This window comes from Dipodomys merriami, unplaced genomic scaffold (genome assembly GCF_024711535.1).
Source record: "Dipodomys merriami isolate MVZ:Mamm:240054 unplaced genomic scaffold, mDipMer1.0.p SCAF_27, whole genome shotgun sequence".
Classification (NCBI taxonomy): domain Eukaryota; kingdom Metazoa; phylum Chordata; class Mammalia; order Rodentia; family Heteromyidae; genus Dipodomys; species Dipodomys merriami.
The window spans coordinates 3,195,645-3,213,927 of NW_027204159.1; the positions used below are offsets into that span (position 1 = coordinate 3,195,645).

An 18,283-nucleotide genomic window follows, 5' to 3' on the forward strand; every position below is an offset into this window, starting at 1 on the left:
AGCCAGGGCAAAAAGGGAAATTTGTGAGATTCTTATTGCCAATTAATCTCCCAAAAGCTGTAAGTGGAGCTGTGGCTCAAGTGGTCAAAGGACAGTGCCTAGGCACTGACTTCAAAAGTTCAAAACAATAATAACCAAAAAAAAAAAAAAAAGCCTATGATTATACTGTTAAAGAAAAGCTTAATTGTGAAGTGAGTCTGTTAGCCTAAATTAGACCCAGCCAGAAAACCATCCAGCATAAAGGTAGGAAGGACAAAGGAAAGGTTTATTGCCAGTAAGGGGCTCTGCAGGTGAGAGGAAGTAAGAAGCAGCACTGGCTATTGTCTCAGGTGAACTTTCTAACCTCCAGGATTTGAGGGATCTCACTGTCTTATATGGTCATAGCTATCCCAACAGGGTGCTCTCTCAGGGAAAGGGGGTAGAGGCTAATCATTTACTGCCTTTATTACATGGGCCTAGTGTTGCCTAGGGAAAGAGCATGTTAAGCTGGGAGGGAGGAGGCTTCTGGGCTAACAGTGTCTACTATGTCCATTTATAAATAGGCATTTATCTATTTATGTCTATTATAAATAGGCATTAACTGCACCTTGCAAACTGATAGAAAACAAATCCTCAGAGAGACAAACCTTTCCTTTCCTCTTCCCCAAACCCACTGATTACTAGAGATTCTAGGGTTGATGTTTGTTTAAATTAGCATCTTGTTAAACCTGATTTTTCATGGCATTTGTTCATTACTAATATAAAGACTACCTGGTTCCACATGCTACTAACACATTAAAAAAAAAGATCATGCCAATCTCAGAGGACTGGTTCAGATGGACCATAAAATGCAAATCCAAAAAATGGCATAACTTCTTTTATGAATAACAGTGATTAGTAGAGTATAAGCCAAAGCTCATTATATTTTCAGTAAGTATTTGCTTTTGCTTATGCTGCTCCTTGGGCTTAAACTCAGAGTCTCAGTGCTGTCCTTGAGCTGTTTTTGCTCAAGCTAGTGTTCTCTACTAATTGAGCCATAGCTCTATTTCTGGCTTTTTTGGTGGTTAATTGGAAATAAGTGTTTCCTTCACAAACTGGCTTTGAACTGCAGTCTTCAGATGTTAGTAGCTAGGATTGCAGATATGAGCCACCAGTGCCTGGCTAAGAAGTAATTCTGACATAGTGACTAATTTTCAATTCTTTTTTATTTTTCAGTGCAGGGAATATCAACAGTGAAGATGATTGAACAGGAATTCTGTATTATCAGAAGTAGATATGCAAGAAATTTTAACTGGTGAAATAATTTTTCTCAAATGTGATTAATAATGTAAGTGAATGATGTAGAACTAAGACAAAACTATGAAGCAGCTTACACCACCAGAATACAATTCTTTCCCCTAAAAATGGTCTTTAATTTATTGTAAAGAAGTCTTCATAACATGAAGCTATTTCTATGTTGGTTTGTTGGGGGGGGGGGTTGGTATTAATTTCTGGCAGATGGCTTTCTATTTATTTGGAGAGATTTTTTTTGTTCTAATGAAATTACTGCTGTCTTTGAAGGAAGCTCATATGGTTTGGTTTGTTTATGCAATTTCTCTTCTCTTTTCTTCATAATTTCTTGAAAGCGTGTTTCTTCTTCTAACTCTTTGTCACTCAATTCTTTGGCCTCCAATATTGCTTCTTCCTCCATTCGAATCGCCATCTCTTTCTGCCACTGTTAAAAGAGAATATTTTACTTAATATAATTTCACTTCATATAATTTTTCCAAGTCTTTCCATTTCCTAACAAATGGGGCAATGTCATTCTTTCTGATGGAGGCATAGAATTCCATTGTGTATTTATACCACATTTTCTTAATCCATTCATCTAGTGAGGGGCATCTGGGCTGGTTCTATATCTTAGCTATGGTAGTGAAATCAAGCCAGACCCAAAGAAACATAAGTCCCATGGTTTCCCTTATTTGCAATAACTAGCATATGTCTGAGACAAGCAGAAAAGATCAGTAAGATAAGGGATTGTGGTTAGAAGCCAGCCTAGGCAGAAAAGTCCATGAGACTCTTATCTCCAATAAACTACTCAGAAAAAGCCAGAAGTGATCCTGTGGGTCAAGTGGTAGACCACTAGCCTTGAGCAAAAAAGCCTAGGGACATAGCCCATGCTCTGAGTTCAAGCCCCAGGACCAGCAAAAAAGAAAAAAAGAAAAGAAAAAAGAAAAAGAAAAGAAGACTCAAGCTAAAAAAAACAAAAAACAAACAAAAAAAAACCAAAATGCAGAAAATGCAAAGTGAAAGGCAAAACCTATGCTAGCATATCATTTGAGGTTGAGAATGAGACAAGAGTGAAGTAAGAATTTCCATGGCAGCCAACCAGCAAAAAGAGCATGTCTAATAGATTCATCTAAGCTAACAATAATCTATGACAATAGCAGTATATGTGACATAACGAATGAATAAATGAGATGTTAAAAGTAATTATAACAACTGAACCAAGTATCATAATGAGGAACTATTTCTCTTCTAATTCATTTGATGAGGTTAGATAGAATGATAAACCATCTTCAAGCTGAGTAAAATGCTCAAGGAAAAAAAATATCTCCTTCAATAAAATATTGGAAATGGTGTCTACACTTCTATTTGGGGGAGGGGGAGTTGGTGTGGGTGTGTGCACACCAGTCCTAGGGCTTGAACTCAGGACCTGGATACTGTCTCTGAGCTTTTTAGCTCAAGGCAAGTGCTCCACCCCTTGAACCACAGCTCCACTTCTGGCTATTTCCCTTGGACTCCCCGGCCTGGGCTAGCTTCAAATTGTAATCTCAGCCTCCTAAGGAGCTAGGATTACAAGCATGAGCCACCAGTGCCCACTACACTGCTATTTGTTCTTGTTGTTCCTGTTTTTGTTGGTTGTGGGGCTTGAATGCAGGGCCTAGAAGCTGCCCTTGAGCTCTTTTTGGCTCAAGACTGGCACTCTACCACTTCAATCCACAGCTCCTCTTCTGGTTTTTAAGTGATTGATTGGAGATAAGAATCTCACTGGGACTTTTCTGCCTGGCCTGGCTTCGAACTACAGTCCTCAGATCTCAGCCTCCTGAGTAGCTAGGCATGGGCCACCTACAGCACCTTGTTATTTGTTTTATAACCCCCAACTCATGCATATACACAAACAATGAGAGGCTGAGGAAATCAACATATATCAACTAACTAACCACATGCACCAGTGCCATGAATCATGACTATTATTTGTCATCTGAGATGTATTGAAAATCATAAGCAGAACTAGACCTTACAATCCATAGCACATCATTCATCCTGGCTGCATGCAATACAATGTGCAAAAAGATCAATGTACTCAGGAGTGTATATTAAGATTAAAACATTACATATGTTTATATCATTCAATTAAGTTTTCATGACATAAGAAATATAATTCATTAGCACCATTTTTTTTCTGTCGGTCATGGGGCTTGAACTCTGAGCTTGGGCGCTGTCCCTGTGCTCTTCAGCTCAAGGTGAGCACTCTACCAGTTGAGCCACAGCGCCACTTCCCCATTAGCACATTTCTTAAGATTATAACTACTTACAGTTACTACTTACATTTGAGTTCTCAGAAAGCAATTTTGCATGAATTATATGGATAGTTGAGACAAAACATTTAGACATAGGCTGAAATTAATGTTTTGGTTTAGTCTACATGTTTTATGGTATTCAAGAGTGACAAGCAATTTTTTGTCATGTGAAAAACTCATGCTCAACTGTTTCACATTGGAAAAAGTCAATAGAGAATTAGGTCTTATAAACTGTCTCTATTTTAGAATGTTTTTGTTTCTGAAACAGCATGTATTAATGCATGAGATTAACCAAAAATGGCTCATATTACTACTATCCTTTCTCCCCATCCTTAGAACTTGGAATGGCTGAAAAAAAATCACAAATACAGCATTAGTCCATTAGTCTCCTAAGAAAACCATCTTTCCTTTTATCTGGACTGACCCTAACTAGCTCAATTTGGTCAAATCTTTATGTTATCTTATCTTTGCCTGCCACCATTATCCTCTTAGGTACAATTATGTATATGCAGTTAATGACTGATGTTGATGGGAAATAGAACAACATTCACTACATTATTCACTCATTCACTCAGTGACTCAATAATGGTGCCGTAGAATACCACAATATAAAAGACACTTTAATATTTGCTAAATAATATGGTATCTTTGTTCATCCTTGCCTATTACAGACACTTAACAAAAGTCACTTAGAAGAAGAATTATATCTGTAGCTGCCAAGATGTGTTTTGGTTTCTTCTCAATATTACAGATCCCATACTTTGGTCCCGAATTCTGGTTAGTGACTACAAACTACAGGCTTAAGCAGCTATAGAAAGAGGAAAGAAAAGTAGATTTGAAGTCTGGGGATCTGTTTTGGTACAGAGACTCAGTAATTTACTAACCTTAGAGTTGTGCAAGTAATTGAATTATAAGTATTTTTTTCTTATTATTGGCAAAATGTTTGTCAGGGTTATTTCAAGAATTAAATGAACTAATATAAGAATATCTGGTAATAATATAATATTCAGAGAGACTACCATTATTCTTCTCAAATAAAAGCAACAATTATTAACTGTTTCATAGGCTATATATCAAACAATTTGTATGTTAAAAGTTCTCAAGCATATTCCAAACAGGAATCCTTTACCCTTCTTTAGGTGCAATATAAGCAATTTAGATAATGATCATTCCCTTGGAGAGTAAAAAGATGACAGCTGTTAGAAGCTATTTCTAAGCTTCTCTCTATCATTCAAAATGTTTTCCTTTGTCTTCTTAATATCCCTAAATAGCAGAAAGTTCCTTGAGATTTAGATAAATAATATATTTATTTCTTCTATCTTTCTATCCATCTGTCTGTATGTCTATCTCTTTATATCTATAAGCAAATGTATAATAAATGATAATATAATTATGCAAACATGCATTGTGTATCTATATTATATACTTATAAAATATTCACAAGCTATTATCTTTTACAGCCTACTCTATATCATTAAACTGAAGTGAATAGAAAAATTAGAAATTTTTGAGAATATCCTTCCTGCATACAGTAGAAATAGGTCTAGCAAAAACGTTTTCAGGCTTGGTGCCCGTGGCTCACGCCTATAATCCTAGCTACTCAGGAGGCTGTGATCTGAGGATCGAGGTTCAAAGCCAGCCCAGGCAGGAAAGACAGTGAGACTCTTATCTCCAATAAACCACTCAGAAAACCAGAAGTGGTGCTATAGCTCAAGTGGTAGAGTGCTAGCCTTGAGCTGAAGAGCTGAGGGACAGTGCCCAGGCCCAGAGTTCAAGCCCCATGACCGACCAATAAAAACATCAAAACTTTTTCAGTGAATAGGAGATCAATAGAACAGATCTCATTTTTGTGATTATGTTATTATTAAGACCCCAAACTCTTACAGCTACTATATGCATGTTATGGCTTAAATATTAACTATGTTACAAATGACTATTTAACATGGAAAGCAAAATAAATAAACCCTATTTTTAAGACATTACATATTATATTAATATTAAATGAATCAAGTAATATAATAAGAATCTGATAGATAGCATTGATCTACTAGTGATGATGAAATTAATTTAAACACATTTTATGTTACTGAGTCTATCTGACATTCAGAGAGAACACAGAAAATAAGGCCTCACTTTTCTACTCAATTGCTACAGTTAAAAACTGTAGAGTTAAGTAAAAAGTTATCAACTAAATGCACTCAATGGATTAAAGTTCTTATGTGAATAGTCTTATGTTGATATTGCTTGATGTCATACCAGATCAAAGTGATTAAAAATCATTCTTCTTTGTCAAGGGAAAAGCACAGTCACTGAAAAATGAGTCAAAAGATTTTTGTTACGTTATTTAGAACTGCACTACAGAAAAAAATAAAATCATCCGGGTGCCAGTGGTTCATGCCTGTAATCCTAGCTACTCAGGAGGCTGAGATCTGAAAATTGTGGTTCAAAGCCAGTCCTGGCAGGAAGTCCATGAGATTCTTATCTCCAATTAACTATCAGAAAACCAGAAGTGGCTTTGAGACTTCAGCTTGCCTTGCGCTGAAGAGCTCAGGGACAACGCCTAGGCTCAGAGTTCAAGCCCCTTGACCAACAACAACAACAAAATCAGTGTTCACTGATTATAATCAGCCTCTTGTCACAAGAAATGAGTGCTAATTCAGAAACAGAATTAAGCTAGTATTTCACAAATGATAGAACACTGTTTTCTGTAACCCACTGGAGACATGGAGGTGTATTTACCTCACATGTCTTATACAAATAACATCATGAGGCATAATTAAGTTTGGAAAAAAAAATCATGATTCTACTTTTAGTTTGTGTGTGTAGATATGACTAGGAGTTCTCACTTACTAGGCAAACATTCTACTATTTGAGCCATGTTTCCAATCCATAACTCTACTTTTCCATACAACATGTAACTGTTTAAATTTGGAACTATATCTATAATACTAAAAGTGTCTTGAAAGAACAAAACTATAAGACAATCAATCTTACATGGTGGTCAATGATTTTTGCCAGCTCTTCATCCTCCCGGGCGAAGTAATCTGGATATGGAAACAAAGGAAGTTCTAACCCACGATATTCCCTTCAAAAGAAGACAAGAAAAAAAGCCAACATTAGGGATAGGTATTCTTCCTCTCTAGAAAAAAAAAGAGACTGATTTTAAGTTATAAAACTAGTAAATATTTTGATTATACATGGTTAATATTAAGTACTTAGTATAGCTATGTTGAATTTTAATTTGTATAACTCAGGTTATGAACACTTAGACATTGAGGGTACAAGGAAAGCTGTAAACAGTTGGCCTGTTAATGTACTGCCAAGCTGTGGAGGGCTTAAGGAAATATGACGTGGATTTGCTTGTGGGGAGATGAAAGTACACATCTCCTGTCCCCCTGGCTCAGAATCCTGGAAGTTCTGATGGAAACCACAGCCTAAAACTTTGATCTAAGACATGATGAAAAGAAAAAAAAACACCACATAATGTGATTTTAATACTTGCCTGATGATGCTTTGGAGAGTGAGAAGACAGAAGTAAAGGAGAAAGTCTTGGGGAAGGGCTCAAGGAGAAATTTCCACATCCAAAAATTCCCATCAGTGTTTGAGTCTGAAATGTTTCAGATTACTTTTTTTTTTTTTGGGGGGGGGGTCCGGTCGTGGAGCCTGAACTCTGGGCCTGGGCGCTGTCCCTCAGCTCTTCAGCTCAAGGCTAGCGCTCTACCACTTGAGCCACAGCGCCACTTCCGGCTTTTTTCTTTTTGCTTATGTGGTGCTGAGGAATCGAACCCAGGGCCTTGTGCATGCAAGGCAAGCGCGCTACCACTGAGCCACCTTCCCAGCCCCTCAGATTACTTTTTACCTTGTTGCCTACACTGTTCAGGGAGCTCTCTGCATCCTTAATCCTCTTTCTCTATGCTACAGTAAATTCTTCTCAAATTCTTCTGTCCATCCTCATCTTCACCAACTCTTCCCTAGTCTTAATATCATCTCTCACCCAAGCTAAAATACTCTTGTTTGGCATCTCTATTCCTTCCATCTTTATATATTTTATTCTTTTTAATTTTTTGTCGGTCATGGGGCTTGAACTCTAGGCCTGAGTGTTGTCCCTCAGCTCTTCAACTCAAGGATAGCGCTCAACCACTTGAGCCACAGCAACACTTCTGGCAGAAAGACAGTTTATTGGAGATAAGAGTCTCAAGGCTTTCTTTTGCCCGGGCTGGCTTTGAACCACGATCCTCAGATCTCAGCCTCCTGAGTAGCAAGGATTACAGGTGTGAGCACTGGCGCCCCACTTTTATTCTTTTTTATATATCTAATTTAGACCTTTTTTCTAAAACACAAAACATAGCATTTCAATCACTGACATCAAACTTTCCAATAGCTTCCATTAACTTCAAAATTAAGATAGGATTTGTAAGAAAGCATGAAGTATGTGTATTTGTAAAGCAGTGTGTATGCGCATGCACATGTGCTTACTGATCCTGAGGCTTGAATTCAGGGCAAGGGTGCTGTCTCTGAGGTTTTTTGCTGAAGGCTAGCATTGTACCACTTGAACTACAACTCCACTTGTGGCTTTTTTATTGCTTAATTGAAGATGAGTCTTATTGACTTTCTTGTCTAAGCTGGCTTTCAATTTCTATCTTATATCTCAGCCTCTTGAGCAGCTAGGATTCTAGGCATGAGCCACCACTAGTGCTTGCCTGTTAAAGGAGTTTACTAGGGTTTTTTTCCAGACATTTATTTATTTATTTATTTATTTATTTATTTATTTATTTATGGCTCTATAGATCACTAGCACACAGACTTTCTCCTAGTTCCTGCAATGACCTGTTTCACATTACTATTGCTTGTTTCTATATGATGAAAACCTATTCTAATTCTCCCCCTTTCCTCTGTCTACACTGAAGGGCTGTTTTATGTCTATTCGCCCTATTCAGTTCAGGTCCACAACCAGAGTTCCCAATCAATCGTAAGACTTCATTAAATGTCAGTAAACTTACCTCTGCTCTCATTTGTCAAGTGCTTAGTGAATCTTACGATTTTCTTACTGGAACAGGAGTTTATAATCAAGCTTCTATTTGTTTATTTATCATTAGAGCCCATCACAGTGCCACTGGACACTCAGTGAATATTAGTAAGTTTGTTGAATAATGGATTGTCACATGAGTATAAGGATCTCTGTTTTGGCACACTTTAATTTCCAAGCCATCATATGACTCCATTGCAAACAGCCGTGTGTTGGCAGAGTAGTTACAGGTAGACTAGCTGCAGTGGAGCAGCAGGATGCCAAAGGAAAACAAATGAAGTGACAAGAGACCAGAGAAAACCAGGCTCTGTTAGAGTTCAATGCTGAGAAATATGGCCAGAAGCAAAGCATGGAGCTTCACACTGCATACAGAGAGGGTCTCTCAATTAAAACATTAAAGAAAACTATGACCCCCAAGAAAGATGAGGAACCTGAGGCCATGCAGCAACTGGCTCGCAGATTAATTATATTCGTCCTGTGAAATCTGGGCACTCCTAATGTTCAAAGAATTAAGATAAATGCTGTGAAAGGGTAAATGTAGAATTTTACAAATAGTTAAATGGTAAAAATATTCAAATAATACTGTGCTTAAATTTTTAAAATGTAGATAACCTAATATTAAAAGACCTTTAAAAAGGAAACACGATTGATTAATTTATGCATCTGGGATTACTAGCTATCTCTGTGGAATCATTTGCACCAGAATAGAAAAATACATTGATAATGCAAGGCGGTATGGAACAGGGGAGAGGTGAACACTCTATGATATAGACAGAAAAAAAATAGCAAACTTCTCCAGGAAATAGAAACAAGAAGTTTTTCTTTGTTGTTGTTTTATTTCCTTTTTACCTTGTTTGCTCATTTATCTGTCTTTTGGAGAGTAAGGGGTGGGGCACAGAAATGGAGGGACAAAGGATGAACAAATGCAGCAGTGATACTCACTAGACACTGTTGAAAATGAGCTGTACTTGCAGGTGGGGACAGAGGGAAAAACTGGGAGAGAGAGGGGAAGAAGTGGCATTGTCCAAGAAGAAATATACTCATAGCTGACTTATGTAACTGTCACCCCTCTATATATCACCTTGAGAATAACAATTTTTTAAAGAGTTTTAAAAAAGCAAAATGGTTAAGTGTATGGGCTTTCCTCAGGCAAGACAACTAACTTGTGTTACTTCAATCTTGCTATAAAAGTATCTTCCTTATTTTGTTTTAGCAAGGATTAAAGAGAGATAATACATAAACTAATCACTAAACAAATTCCATCTGTAATATCCTCATCATTATCATTATCAACAGAATTAAGAGGAGAAAGCCAGAAGTCGTGGCTAGCATTATCAGTCACAGAAAAAGGAAATGAAGGGTAAGATGCTTGTGAGGAGACCTAAATAGATACATTTTAAACTGGGAGGTGCAAAGAGGCTTTTCTGGAAAAATAATGTATTATATTCCTGGGTTTTGATTACATTCTCTCTCCTTCATCCTTGACATTATTCTTAATCTCTTTTTCCTGTCTATATCTTTTTCTTCTGTGTCTCTACTTGTCTTTTGTGTTCTTTATGGGCAACTCTTTTTTTTGGTTTTTGGTTTTTGGTTTTTTTTTTTTGTTGGTTGTTGGGCCTGAACTCTGGGCCTCAGCACTGTCCCTCAGCTCTTCAGCTCAAGGAGAGCACTCTACCACTTGAGCCACAGCACCACTTCTGGCTTTTTCTGCTTATGTGGTGCTGAGGAATCAAACCCAGGTCCTCATGTATGCAAGGCAAGCACTATACCATTGAGCCACCTTCCTATGGGCAACTCTTTTAAGAACACTGGATTTAAAGTCACATGACTAAAATGGCTTGACCTTTACCTCAGTTTGACTTAGCTTTAGACAGTTACAGTTTCAATAATAGACCCTGACCTCTCTCTTTTTCTTAAAAAAATTGTATTTTCTCGTAAAGATGCTGTACAGAGGGGTTACAGTTACATCAATTAGGTAATGAGTATATTTCTTGATGAGCTGACCTCTTTTTTTTTTAGAATATTCACTTTAGAAACTTTCAATTGTAATTCCTCTTTCAAACCTTTTAAATGTAAATCTTCCCTGTGTTTCTCCCTGGCTTTATAACCCAAGCATGTCTCTTCTGAAATTCCTGCAGACTTTCCTCTGAAGGATAATTATCAAGGAAGATATCCTCCATTTCCCTCTCAGTGGGAAGTAAAGAAGTCTAACTTAAACAAAGAACAATTAACAAACACTGCAAGGACCTTATCACAGTGGTGACTGGACTCTACTGTCCACCAACTCATACCCACTCGTTCTCCACAGCACCTAAAATACTCTCCAGCCTTCAGCTCCAAGTCTTCAATCTCTCTTTCCTATTGAATGGTTAGGAGTAAAACTTTATTTGCCTCTACGTTACCTAGTACAGTTTTTCTTTTTTTTTTTTTAATTTTATTTTATTTGTGAACATACTGTACAGAGGGGTTACAATTACATGGGCAGGATAATGCGTACATTTCTTACCAAGCATTGCAGCCTCCTCCTTTGGTTTACCCTTCACATCCCTTCCCAGCCTCCCCCCTCCCCCCCAATCCCAATCCTTCTCCTTCCCCCCTCTTCCCCCCCTCCAACCGACGTTGTAAAGCTCGTTTTGGACATGACAACTTGTACTTCTTGTTGTTGCATCAGGTCCACCTGTATCCTTAAACAACTGGTTTTTCCCCCTCTCCTCCACAAGTTATACTGACATCAAATATAGTGAAAGCAGGGGTTATACTGTGGGGGAGGGACATACAAAGCAACAAAGAGATAATCTTATAAATGCGTTAGAAACACATGCATGAAAGAAAAAACATTAAAATACATATCTAAGGGTTCATTTTCCTGACATCACATTATCTGACCTTTTCCGCTTGACTCATACATATACTAGATATTGCAAATAAGGGAAACCATGGGACCTATGTTTCTTTGGGCCTGGCTTACTTCACTTAATATAACTACTCCAGGATGGTTTTATAATTAATTTGGAAAGACCATTTCTTTGTCTTTTTTCCAAGTAAGACCACAGTCACAAGCAGAGTGTTAATATTTGGACACACTATTTAGAGGAGACAATTTTCTTTCCTTGTAAGTTAAAGTGATTTCTGAACAAAGGAGTTTCTTTTTTCTTTGTTTTTTTTTTTTTGGGGGGGGGTTGGTTTCTTTGAGTCCTTGCTAAAAAAAAAAAGGTCTTCCTTCTTCTTTCCTTCCTTAATTCCTTCCTTCTTTCCTTGCTTCCTTAATTTCTTCCATTCATTCTTCCTTCCCTCCTTCTCTTTGTTTCTATGTCTCTTTAATAAATCACTTTCTTGGTTTTCAAAGTACTTTGTTTTCTCGCATATAGTCACATTTAGCTAAATAAAATGTTTTTAAAACAAAGTCCTTTCTTTCTTGGGCTTTTTTTCTTATTTATTTATTTATTTATTTTTATTGGTCGTGGGGCTTGAACTCTGGGCCTGGGCACTATTCTAGAGCTCTTCAGCTCAAGCTGAGTGCTCTACCACTTGAGCCACAGCACCACTTCTGCTTTTCTGGTGGTTTCTTGGAGATAAGAGTCTCATGGACTTTTCTAATGGGCTGGCTTTGAACTGTGATTCTCAGATCTCAGCCTCCTGAGTGGCTAGAGTTACAAGTATGAGGGACCACAGCCCAGCATACGCTTTATTTCTTTTCTCCTATGTCAAAGTCTTCTTAAAGTGTCAGGCCGCTGGAGGGCAGAGGCAGCCAAGAAAAGACACTTCCTTATCAAAGAACACCACCTGTCCCAATAGTTCTTCGGGGGGCACTGGCCTGAAACTGCCAGTTACATGCTAAAAGTACATGCTACAACCAGACTCTGCGCCACCTCTCTGATTCTGACCAGGGAGTTCTCGCGGGAGCATACCCCACTAAACTTATCTTTTATTCACCTTTACCTCCTCCTGCCTGTTCTTTCCTAGCTTAAAACCTCACACAGTACTTTCTTTCCCAAAGCACTTTTTTCATTCGAAGAAGCTTGAAGTGCTTTCCAAAGATACCTCTTTCTTAAGTCCTTTTTAAATGCGCTTTATTTTTTCTAAAGAAATAACACTTTCTTTTTCCTTCCTTGATTTTCCAAAACACTTTCATCTCTCCTTGAAAACCAAAGTGCTTTCTAAAAACAGCACTTTATATCTTCCTTGGTTTAAGCATGTGCTTTCTCTCTTTGCTAATTAAGGCACTTTCTTTGCCAAAGCACTTTGCATTGTGCTTTCTAAACATAGAACTTTCTATTTTTCCTTTCCCTGCTTTGTTGTTCCCTGCTTGTGAATCAAAGGGCTTTCTTTCATGGTTTATCCTAATGAAGCTCTTCTTGAGAGCTTTCTTCTTGAAAAAGAGAGAGGGAGGAAAAGAGAAGAAAGAAAAAGAAAGAAAGAAAGAAAGAAAGAAAGAAAGAAAGAAAGAAAGAAAGAAAGAAAGAAAGAAGAAAGAAAGAAAGAAAGAAAGGAAAGAAGGAAGGAAGGAAGGAAGAAAGGGAAGAAAGAAAGAAAGAAAGAAAGAAAGAAAGAAAGAAAGAAAGAAAGAAAGAAAAAAAGAAAGGAAAGAAGGAAAGAAGGAAGGAAGGAAGGAAGAAAGGGAAGAAAGAAAGAAAGAAAGAAAGAAAGAATGAATGATAGAAAGATAGAAAGAAAGAAGGAGAAGAAACAAAGAAAGGAAGAAAGAAAGATAGGAAGAAAGAAATGAAAAAGAGAGAGGGAGAAAGGGAGGGAAGGGAGGGAAGGGAGGAAGAGAAGGAGGGACGGAAACGAAAGAAGAAAGGAAGGAAAAAAGAGAGAAAGAGAAAGAAAGGAAGAAAGAAAGAAGAAAGAGAAAGAGAAAAAGAATAAAAGAAAAAAGAAAGAAAGAAAGAGAGAAAGAAAGAAAGACAGTGAGACAAAGCAAAATGGAAAGTAGTTTGATTTATAAAGAAAGATGAAGTGCTTTGGAAAAGAAAGAGCTCTGTTTAGAAAAGAAGAGCTCTATAGAAAAGATGAAAGAAAAAAGAAAGAACAAACCTGTCTTGTTAGAAAGTGGTTAGATTTACAAGATAAGAAAACAAAACATATTGTAAAATTAAGAAACTTGCTTTGTAAAAGCAAGTGCTTGAAAAGAAAGCTCTATATGAAGTATTTTGTTTAGTAAGAAGATAAAGTGTTTTAGAAAACAAAAAAGCACTTTGGTTGGAAAGCACTTCCTTTTAAACAGAACAAAACAAAGTGTTTTGGTAAAACCAAGAAGAAAAAAAATGCTTCAACTTAGAAAGTGTTTTGACTTACAAGGAAAGAAAATAAAATGCTTTGTAAAAATCAAGAAAAAAAAAGTATTTATTGCTTTTATTTGTAATAGAAAAAAATGAAACAAGAAACAAAACACTTTGTTTGGAAAGTGCTTTATTTATCAAGAAGACAAAGAAAGACCTTTGGGAAACCAAGGAAGTAAGAAAACACTGCTTAGTGTATTGATTTACATACAAAAAAATAAAGTACTTTGGAGACAGAAGGAAGGAAGGAAAGATGGAAGAAGGAAGGAAGGAAGGAAGGAAGGAAGGAAGGAAGGAAGGAAGGAAGGAAGGAAGGAAGGATAATCCTTCCTTCAGGAGTTCAGGAGTTCACACAAAGACGCATAGACATCTCAGAAAACTGCTGTAAAACAGTAAAGTAAGACTCTCTGGAGCACAAAGTCTTTAAGGGTAGGTATTAGAATTAGTTTGAAGTAAGAGATGTTTCTAGATGTATTATGCATGCATGGTGTTCCGGGAGAGTTTTGAAGAGGTTGGTGAAAAGATATTTGTAACAAACTCAGTTTGCTTATCATATTAAGGATGAGAAATGTACAGCGCTATTTGCCACAAAGTAGAGGAGGTAGTAAAATTATTGCTGAATTTTTTTTTAAATTTCCACAAAGTTACCCTGAGAACACAGAAATATGAAGCATCCTACAAGGCAAGAGGCATTTCCCCAGGGGCAGGTAGCATGTACAGGTCTCAGGACTCTACTATGCTGTGTCTCACACTATCATCAAAGATTTTTGTGTTGAAGCTTCAACTGAGCAGATAAAATATTGTTTTGTCTAAGGCCAACTACACTAGCTATTGTAATCATCCAATAAGTGCAAGATATTTTATTATTTATAAAATTTGAATGGCTTCCTTTGACATAATTGAACTTTTTAAAAACCATTGTGGTTTCTGTTAGTTACTATACAGATATAGTTTGCAGTAGACCAATGACCCAATAGACAACCAACATTCCAAGAGTCAGTAATTATGTCATAATATATTGATGATTCAGGACATGAAGTCTCAGAGAGAAAGAAATCACAGGGAAATAAGCAACATTCTGATGGACATATTTCTCTCTAGGTTATTTCCCCTTTATTGTATGGAGCAGAATACAAAATAACCAGGCAGAGTAATTTCAATTAGAAGCAGAGAACCCAGCAGAGGTGCAATCTCAGAGGACTGCAAGGGAAAAATGAGACTTTGGAGCTGCCAAGGTAGGCTGAACTAGAGGGATCAAGCTTCAGAGACGTGAGAGCCACACTCAGCACCAGGTTTCCCCTCCAGGGTTTTGCTGAATTATTAAACTGAGAAAGTTGTGAAGCCAGGCAAAGAAGTCACTGAGAAACAATGTGCAAGTCTTCAAAGAAACTTCAGAACAGCAAGGACTACATAAGCAAATTTAAGTACCCACTAACTACAATATTTGAGATGGATATATAGTTTACTGGTAAAAGCATTGCCTAATAAAGGCCAGTATTAAATTTCTGGCACTGTAGAAAAGTAAGTCAAGCCAAATAAGCTAAATTAGATAACTGTGAATTGTGAATTACATAATATATAAAAATGATTGAAAAGAGAATTTTGCTAGAAAGCTCTAACTTTAACAATTCACATAGTAATTTTAGAATTGAAAAATGGCAGCAGTTTAGAATTCAATACATGGATAGAATAGCATATCGAATATTATAGAGAATAAGGTTAGTGAATTAGAAGGTAAAACAGACAAAAATATTTTTAAAAGACAAGCTATTTTAATAATTAAACTTTAAGTTTTAATAATTAAATTTTAATAATTGAATTCAATATAATATTCAATTATGAGAAAGATCAAGTTGGCACTATAAAGCTGGAAAAATCCAGATATTCTCTAGCAGTAACAAGGATAAATTATGATAGATTTAAAATGGAAATGCTTTTAAGTATTTAAAATTTATCTTACTTTGTAAAAAGATCAATTAAAATGCACTAAAGATTTTAATGTAAAACATGAAACTCTGAAACTACTACTGAATCATCGAGAAAACACTTGAAGAAATGGTGTAGGAAACAACTTTGTAAATAGGGCTTTAATTGCTCAGGAAATAAGAACAAGAATTGAATGATGGGATTGAATCATATTAAAAACCCTCTGCATATCACAGGAAATAATTATCAAGGCAACCTACAGAATGGAAGGAAATCTTCACATTCTATTCATTGGATGGAGAATTCATACTCAGAATATATTAAAAAACTTAAAAACAGTAAACACTAAAAGAAGAAATAACCCAATTAAATAAATATCAAAACATTGGAAGACTTTTCTCAAAAGAAAAAGTACAAATGGAAAATAAATACATGAAAATGTTCAAAATCTTTTTGCATAAAGGAAATGCAAATCAAAATATAAAATGAGAAATCATAGAACAAAATGACTGATTGTTAAAGACAGAGCAAAACATTAAAAGGAAATTCCAGAGGTAAAGACCTAAACAAAAGAATGAAAAAATAAACAAGTTAAACATCAGGTGACTGAAATGTGGAAAAGCCCCAAAACCCGGAATATGGTTTTGGCCTTAGACTTAGTAAAGAGCATGCTTTCTGGGGAGGTGTGAAAAGTGTTTTAGTAAATAGGTCTTTTGGGAGAGGTGTGAAAGATGTTTTGGTAAATAGGAAACTTGGGAAGTATGAAATGTGTTTTTGGTAAATAGGATGAGTTGTATCATAACTGCCTGGTATGGGAATTTAGTAAATATGGATCATAAGATCTTTAAAGTGAGAATCAGAGTTAGGTTAAAATCCAAATAGCCTTCTCTGGAAAAGGCCAACATGTATTTTTTTAATAAGTTTTTTTATTGTGAAAATACCATCCAGAGGGGTTACAATTACATGAGCAAGGTAATGAGCATTGTTGCCTCCTCCTTTGTTTTTCCCTTACCATCCCTGCCCTCCCACCTTCATGACTTCCCCCCTCCCCCGCGCCAAAGTTGTAAAGTTCGTTTTTCACATAGCATCTTGTATATCTCATTGTTGCAATGGGTCCACCTGTATCCCTATTTGACAATTTGTGTTTTCCCTTTCCCTCCCCTCCCCAAATTACATCAACATCAAATACAATGAAAACAGGGATTATACCATGGGGGAGGGACATACAAAGAAACAAAAAAAATCATCTTATAAATGTGTTAGAAACAATAGCAAGAAAGAAAAAACCACTTGTGTCCTTATCTGACCTTATCTGCTTGTCTCAGACATACATTAGTTATTGCAAATAAGGGAAACCATGGGACCTATGTTTCTTTGGGCCTGGCTTACTTCACTTAATATAATTTTTTCCAAGTCTTTCCATTTCCTAATAAATGGGCAATGTCATTCTTTCTGATGGAGGCATAGAATTCCATTGAGTATATATACCACATTTTCTTGATCCATTCATCTACTGAAGGGCATTGAGGTTGGTTCCATATCTTAGCTATGGTAAATAATGCTGCAATAAATATAGTTGTGCTGGTAGCTTTAGTATGGTCTTGTGGGTAAATGTCCAAAAGTGGGATTGCTGGGTCATAGGGGAGCTCTATTTGGAGTCTTCTGTGGAACCTCCATACTACTCTCCAAAGTGGTTGAACAAGTTTACACTCCCACCAACAATGCAGTAGGTTTCCCTTCTGTCTACATCCCCTCCAGCATCTGTTGTTATTAGAGTTCTTGATTATAGCCATTCTAACTGGGGTGAGGTGGTACCTCTGTGTTGTTTTGATTTGCATTTCTTTTATGGCTAGAGAGGTTGAGCATTTCTTCGTGTCTATTGGCCATTGTTATTTCTTCTTCAGAAAAGTTTCTGTTTAAGTCCTTAGCCCACTTATTTATTGGGCAGTTGTTTCTTTGAGGATTTGTTATTGGGGGATTTAATTTTTTGAGTTCTAAGTATATTTTAAATATGAGACCCTTGTCCATTGTATAGCTAGTAAAGATCTTCTCCCAATCTGTGGGCTTTCTATTGATCTTGCTAGCTATGTCCTTTGCCATGCAGAAGCTCTGCAACTTAATACAATCCCATTTGCTCAACCTTTCATAGCCCCATAAAATAAAATACCTAGGAATTAGCTTAACCAAAGAAGTGAAGATCCTTTATGATGAAAACTTTAAAAACCTGAAAAAGGAAATGAAAACAGAACTTAGAAAGTGGAAAAACCTCACATGCTCCTGGATTGGAAGGGTCAACATCATGAAAATGGCAATACCTCATGAAAATGGCAATACTTCCCAAGGCAATCTACAAATTCAATACAATACCTATCAATATTCCACCCTCATTCTTCAAGGAAATGGAAGAGGCAATCCAAAAATTCATATGGAACAATAAAAGATCCCAAATAGCAAAAATTATCCTTAACAGAAAGAACAGTGCTTGAGGAATATCAATACCAAATTTC

At 36.5% G+C, this 18,283-nt stretch overlaps 1 protein-coding gene across 2 annotated transcripts in view; it reads right to left on the reverse strand.

Annotated features, from left to right (window-relative positions):
* Positions 1–1,204: 1,204 nt before the first annotated feature.
* Tmem232 (transmembrane protein 232) overlaps positions 1,205–18,283 on the reverse strand; it is a 208,685-nt gene continuing 191,606 nt past the window's right edge. For both annotated transcript variants that reach the window (XM_070036029.1, XM_070036028.1), the window contains 2 exons: positions 6,537–6,627; positions 1,205–1,693 (listed from right to left, as the gene is read on the reverse strand). In XM_070036029.1, the coding sequence (XP_069892130.1) occupies positions 1,463–1,693; positions 6,537–6,627 (322 nt within the window). In that variant the 3' untranslated portion in view covers positions 1,205–1,462. The remainder of the gene's footprint in view (positions 1,694–6,536; positions 6,628–18,283) is intronic.